This window comes from Macadamia integrifolia, unplaced genomic scaffold (assembly GCF_013358625.1).
Source record: "Macadamia integrifolia cultivar HAES 741 unplaced genomic scaffold, SCU_Mint_v3 scaffold866, whole genome shotgun sequence".
NCBI lineage: Eukaryota > Viridiplantae > Streptophyta > Magnoliopsida > Proteales > Proteaceae > Macadamia > Macadamia integrifolia.
In genome coordinates, this window is record NW_024870563.1 from 116,665 (window position 1) to 123,638 (window position 6,974).

The following is a 6,974-nucleotide window of genomic DNA, read 5'->3' on the forward strand; positions in this document are numbered from 1 at the left end:
GTGCTCCAATTCTTCATGATTGCAACTGTATCTAAAGTTTATATCAATACATGACAAGAGACATAAAATGTAAGAATATATGGCTTGTGTAACAAATGATGTGGGTTGAAGTCATACAGGTAACTTGTGTAATATTTGTGTAACACATGATGTGGCTTGTGTAACTCATGATATGGGCTTTAAGAGAAGGAAAACATTATTATTAAACACAATAATAAATCATGGTTAAAATCGGGTCAGACTGGGCCTAAGCCTCAACCCAGGCCCAACCCAACCCAACCCAGCCCAGCCCAGCCCAGCCCAGCCCAACCCAATTGACCCTCATAATCAAGTTAAATAGGGTTCAGATCGTCAAGCCCAAACTTACACCCCTACTAACCTACCCTCAAGGTTAGAAAACCTAGCCCAAGGTCATTATTACACACCTAGAGGACGGTGTAATCATCCCTTTTTTCTTTTGGTAGAAAAGTTCTTTGCAGATCGTATGGTTGTAATTAGCAGATACAGGTGATCTAACCCCATCTGGCCATACGCATAGCCCCTCTACCTGTAGCCCACACGAGTTTAGTGCTGGACATTCGAAGTAGGACGGAAGGAAGTAACGGAGTTTCTGTAGACATCGAGTTCTACACGTCTACCTATAAAACGTCATCTTCTACTTCCCAAACAGGTTTTCTCTCCCCTTAGCAGACCTTCAGACCTTTGCATTATCTTCTACTCGCGCCGCGAACGAGGGAGATCGGATTCAAAATGGTGAAGGGGCGTCAAGGAGAGCGAGTCAGGTTATCTTCATCTCTACTTTGCAAGTAGCTGGTTCTGAATTCTTTGTTTTTGTTCACATCTCTTTAGAAGCTTAAGATTCATGTATATCTTCTCAGTTTCTTCTCCTTTTTTTTTTCAGACTGTATGTGAGGGGAACGATCCTCGGTTACAAAAGGTAATATCTGCAATCTCATTCAACAAGTTCCGCCTTTTCTTTTTCTGATGTGAATTCCTTAGAAGTATCATGTATTCATTTAATTTAAAATTTGCTTATGTTTTCTTTTTTTTTTTTTTTTTTGGTTTAGATCGAAATCCAACCAGTACCCGAATACATCGTTGATCCAGATTGAGGGCGTGAACACGAAGGAGGAGGTCGCATGGTACTGCGGCAAGCGAATGGCTTACATTTACAAGGCTAAGGTCAAGAAGAACGGATCGCATTACAGATGCATCTGGGGAAAGGTCAATAGGCCGCACGGTAACAGTGGAATAGTCCGAGCTAAGTTCAAGTCCAACTTGCCTCCCAAATCCATGGTAAAGCATAAGTTTACTCCTCCCAACGGTGCCCTTCATGTTTTCAAGTTGCCATTCATGGTATAGGGATTTTGTACTCTGATTGGAAGTTGTTAACTTTTTCTCTGTTTTTCAGGGTTCTAGGGTTAGGGTTTTCATGTACCCGAGCAATATTTAAGGTATCGTTGCAGTCCTTTCTCTCCTTCCATTTCATTCATTATTGTGTTAGGTTTGTTAAATGGGGTTTTAGATATAGGCTTGATAAATTTCGCAAATGGATTTTGCACCTTTCCTACCATTTCGTTAAAGAATGCATATGCCCATGTAGCTATGTCAGTAGTGGAGACTAACAAATGCTAAAGGTTTCTGTTTCATCTATTTTTCATGTAATCGGGCACCAATTCTCCCCAAAAGATCAACTTTAATCGGGCAGAAAAATAATAAAAATTTAGAAAAAAAAATAGGTAAGATTTTTATTTTTTGTAGATATCTGCCACTTTCCAATCTCTCTCTAGACATCACCATCCGTCTCTAGCTCCTACTTCCCTCTCCCCGCCCTTTACAACTCTCCTTTCACTTTTGGCCTTGCCCTCTTATACTCTTCCCCATCCTCTGCTATGATTGTAATCATTGTCTTGTAGCTCCAATCGCTTGATGCTCACTATTAGCTGGTTATCGAGAAGAGCCTTGTAAGTCTTTCCAGTCTTTCCGGTCGTGTTCCTCCCACAGGGATCTTTGTTGAAGCCCCTCATTAACTGCTCCAGAGTGTAGGCATGAGGCTCTCTTGCATAGAATACCGAACTCTTGCTCTTACCAACTCACATCTCCATCTTTGCATCCAGCTCATTATTTACTTCTACTCGAATTACAATAGAAGAGAGAGAACTAGGATCCTGACCAGAGACCCAACAAGAAACAAATCAAAGACATGACAACCAAGATCCCTATCAAGAGTCACTGTTGCATACTTGTGCTCCTCTTGCTACTAAGAATGCAGAAAAAAAAAAAAAAAAAAAAAAAAAAAAAAAAAAAAAAAAAAAAAGGAAAATTTGGATGGCATTCCTGGTGCATGATCTACCTAAGGAGCTGTAGATGCACAAGAGTGTGATTGAGCTCTTGGGCCTCCGATTACACAAGTTCTAGATCCAAAGAGAGGCTCCCATCTCTCTTCAACTCCGACTCCCAAGTCCCATCTACCTCTCCCTCTCCCTGCCCCTCTCCTTCAGTGGACGGTAGTACACTACACACTTTCACATGGTCATCTTCAGTAAAGGGGGACTACGTGGTCATCATGCATGTATAGGTTTGGGTGGATTGGATTGGCCGATTTAGATGAGGGGGATTTGAATCGAGTTGTATAAGGACTGGTACTAACTGATTATGATTTTTGAATTGGCCAATTTCTGTGATTAGAACCCAATTCCTTGAACCATTGTTTCAGCTGCTAAAATGGTCAATATTGTGCCATGTTTATCGTACCATCTGATTAAATTGGGAGATCTCTAGTATTTAGAGTGTAGAAGTTACTTGCCTTTGCTCATGCCTTTGGCCTCCTTTTGAGCAACATATTTTCGCTTCCTAGGTTGTGGTTTTGGATTTGTTTTATTTCTTATTGCTTAGAGCAATGGTGAAAGGTTCGGGCTACGAGGGCAAATTTTTAGGTTTGAGTCTTGAGGGGAATGTTCGGGATTATAGAGCAAAATATTTCGGACATCGAGTGAAATCGATTGAAACTCTACATGTTTTTATCAGCCATATTGTTTGGCCATTTCAGTGGTTAAAATGGCCGAATTTTTCAGGGAAACTCTAATTAAGCATTACTAAACATATTGGAATGTCTATATTGTTAAAAAAAATAAATTAAATTAAATAATAATTAAAAAAACACACATCCAAATTGATAGTTTCATTTTGTAATAGGTTTGTAATGCACGCTGTATTGGAACCTTTAGATTGTAAAAAGAAACACATCCAAAATGATAGTTTGGTTTTGTACCATGGGTTTGTAATGTATGTTGTACCCTGATGTATACTTTCTCAAATATAGCTTATAATACACGTGTAGTATTATAACATACAAAATTCAATGAAAAAACTAATATATAAATTAGGAATGAAGAAAAACCATTTAATATTACATTATGTCGAAGTATTACAAATACAATTGTACAAGTGTCCATGGTTCGAGAATTCGGTCGAAACCTGCGAAATTACTTGCGAAATTTCTCAGGTTCCGACCGTATCCCCAGGGGTCGAAACGATATGTCCTGTCATTTTTAAAAGTCACAGGTTTCGACCATGTTTCGATATGTTTTGACAAAATTCGATGAAATTTCCCATGTTTCGGTTGAAACATGGGAAATTTCGAGGAAACAAAGGGTTGAACTGGTCCTATATAAGTTAGTTTGAAAAGAAACCCAAGCCTTCTTTAGTAGAATTCGACATTCTCTTAATTTTTTTTCTTCGGAGTGGGAAACTTGGGGAAACAATGGAGATTTCCATTTTTTGCCTAACAAAGTTGAATCTAAGGGTGGTTCTTGCTTTATCTACATAAGAAAGACAGCTTGGACCAAAAGGGTAAGTCCTAACTTCCCCAAAAATCATTTTTGTTTTTTTAGAATATACTTGTAAATAGAGTAGAATTATGTAAATTTTTGATATGTTACTTAGGAGGATCCGATCTACGCATTCTCGGTGGCCGAATTTTTTTTGTATATTAATGCTTTTTTTTTTTTCTTTCTGTTTTTTAAAATGCATTTGCCTACAACATATTTCAGTCAACAACTCAGCGTAATGATTACCGAACCTTTGGTTCACCACACAAGTATGACTTTATGTGTTGTTTTAATGAAACTAATGATGTGATTGTGTTAGAAATGTCTAAAATAGGATGTACACAAAAAATCAGGTTAAAAAAAAAAACATTGTTTGGGGGTCGATACCTAAGTTTCCACGAAACCGAGAAAAATTCACTGGTTTCCTCAAAATTTCAAGGTTTCGATGAAATTTCGGTCTCCCCAAGAGTCGAAACCTAGTCCAAACCCGATACCTTGAACCTTGCAAGTGTCATAACGGACAAGTAAAGTAGAAGTATACACCCAAGGTTAAGGTGCCATTTGATAACACTTCAATTCTTGGAGAATGTTCTTTCTACAAAAGTGTTCATTTTCAATCCCACTCTTTGAGAACAGCCTGTTGGAATAGAAACAACGTTTGGTAAAACTCTTCCAAAAATGTCCTTAGAACAGGAAAAGAACAAAAATAGCATTTGGTTGGCACTTTATACAAAATCAGTTCTTATCACTTAAGACTCAATGAAGTTTCTACACAGAATCAAACCATAATGAGCATCTTTACATGTACTTTACCATGAGGGTTCACCAACAAAACAAGCCACTAAGAAGGTAAAAAATAATAATAATAAGAAAAGGGGGGGGGATAAAAATAACTAAAGGAAGAAGAATATTCATGGGTGTTACCGCCAATTACTTAGATTTTTTATTTTTATTTTCAATCATGATAAGATAAGATGGATACAACAGTGGATAATGGCAGAGAAACAATTTTCAAGCCTACAGAGTCAACGATCATTTACCATTGACCCTGAGGTCTTGATAATTCAGCTAAAAACAAATGAACATAAGTAACGGACCTGAAGCTGAAATTTATAAATTTATTATGGAATTACTCGACAATAACATTGCCAAACGCGTCAGTTGAATATCAACTGTAACCCCAGAATGCAAACAGAGAGCATACACAGAAGGAATCCTCATCAGTCCATTGAAGACAGTATCAGGTTTTGTCTCCCTGAGATTCGAAAGAAGGAAGAAAGTAACGAAAGAGGGAATAGAGAAGGGTCTAAATTTCAGGGATTAACCATTTCAGCACAGTGTAAACAAAAATAAAACAGAAGAATAAAAAAAATTATATGAAATCGTCCAATTAAATAAAATAAGGAATTCTCTCACATCTCCAGCTTCTATTTCTGATTCCAGTTTTGAAAATAATCACAGTAGAAGAACATTTAGCCTCGTAGACAACAAGTAGAGGTGAAAAACTACACCAGGAGAGAGGGAGAGAGAGACGAAAATCCTTCGAAGAAGATTGTCCACGGTGCTGAGACTTGAGACCCCCTTTCCAAGGGTTTCTTGTGAGTTGATGAGTTTTTATTGGGAATAGTTGAAAAAAGGAAAGGGCCTTGTTCTTTTATCTTGTTAAAAGAACAAACAAAACACTTTTTTGGTGTTCTTACAATTTATTCTAAAGTCATCCTTTTTTCTGGTTCATTCTGAGAATACAAAAATGAACCAGATGCAAAACGTGTTTCTGTTCTATTTGCAGTCCCACAAAATAGAAGAACACCAGAAGCATTCTCGCAGAGTGTTATCAAACGGCACCTAAAACACCTTTTTAAAACTATTCCTCTGACATAGAGAGTTTTTGGGAAGGCTAGGAATCTTTGGGGAAAAAGGGAATACCTCGAAGTTTGAATCTTTCACAAATTTGCTCAAATGCTGTCCCCAACACTTTGTTCCAGCAAGAAATTATATGTGATTTTGCCAAAATACAAAAACTGAGATATTTATTTTGAGTTTTCCTCTGACAAGCGAAACCACTAAAACTCACGAATCTGATTTGAACACTGCTTTTTTATAAAACTGGTTCAAAACCAATGTTTCGGATGAAATGCTGAAATTTCTGTTGAAACCCTGCATTCCTACTGAGGCTTACCCGGTTTTGTTTCTACCTTAGCTGAAACCGAAATGTTTAACAAAATCTTCATTGTTTTAATTGAGATTTTGAACTATGCTCGTGGGTGGACATTTTGCGCAAAAATGCCAAAGCTTAGGACTGACTCGAAACTCAGCCCTCCGAGTAGCTTGCATAGGGGGGACAAGCACTGGGTAATGGCCCTTTCTGGCTAAACAATTCTTTAAGTGTGGTAAAGTAGTACACTAGATTAAGTGTATACTATTTAATTAAAATGTGAATTATATCTAATTGTGTATGATTTTTGGTGGAATTATATGCTTTGAATATAAGATATAATAATGCTTAGCCTTTCTAACTGTTCTAAGCATTGTTCTTTTGTGTAGTTATTCCTGGAATTCTAGTGAGTTTGGTAATGTTTTCTGGTTCTAATTAATGTCATTTTTTTTTTCGGGTGCAGTACTTTTTGTATGTGTAGACGCGATGTTTAAGATTGCAGAGGATCTTTCAGGATTTGGGATTTTTCGTCTACCTGGAGCTAGGTTTTGAGGTTTCTGTAATTCCGGAGCTACATCAGCTAGTTTTGTTTCTGGTTGTCTTTCAGAAAGAAGAATAGAGCAATTATGGTTTTGTTTTTGTCTATTTTTAGAAATGGAATTCTTCACCCATTTGCTTGCTAATTGGCACAACGGGTGTTCAGGTTGCAAGTTGTTTTCCTGCGTTAGACCATTTTTTTTAATATACCTTATTTCTTATCCTGATTTTACTTTCAAACTTAAGTGTTGTGCTTTGCTATTAATTTTACTTAATGTTGCACATTAGCCTTCTACGTATGGTAGATTTATGCATGTCACGGTTTGGGGTGGGAAAAGCATTTAGGAGGCATTTTATAGCATTCATTTTACAGGAAGTGGCCTTAGTTGCCTTTCCTGCTCTTTAAGGTCAAATGGAGTTTGTGATTATTAGTGCGTAATTGGGTCGTGTGC

General features: G+C 37.4%; 1 protein-coding gene across 1 annotated transcript; it reads left to right on the top strand.

Moving 5' to 3' along the window:
* The first annotated feature begins 587 nt into the window (after positions 1 to 587).
* Positions 588 to 6,762, top strand: LOC122070259 (60S ribosomal protein L35a-1). The gene is made up of 5 exons (XM_042634382.1): positions 588 to 782; positions 902 to 937; positions 1,068 to 1,296; positions 1,412 to 1,454; positions 6,449 to 6,762. The coding sequence occupies exons 1-4, from the start codon at positions 751 to 753 to the stop codon at positions 1,451 to 1,453; spliced, it is 339 nt and encodes a 112-aa protein (XP_042490316.1). The 5' UTR covers positions 588 to 750; the 3' UTR covers position 1,454; positions 6,449 to 6,762.
* Positions 6,763 to 6,974: the final 212 nt, after the last annotated feature.

Excerpts from the sequence above, each read along its gene's own strand:
- LOC122070259 (XM_042634382.1), top strand. The coding sequence starts at position 751 with ATGGTGAAGGGGCGTCAAGGAGAGCGAGTCAG. Across the intron at positions 783-901 it reads CGTCAAGGAGAGCGAGTCAG|ACTGTATGTGAGGGGAACGA; the intron begins GTTATCTTCATC and ends TTTTTTTTTCAG. Across the intron at positions 938-1,067 it reads ACGATCCTCGGTTACAAAAG|ATCGAAATCCAACCAGTACC; the intron begins GTAATATCTGCA and ends TTTTTGGTTTAG.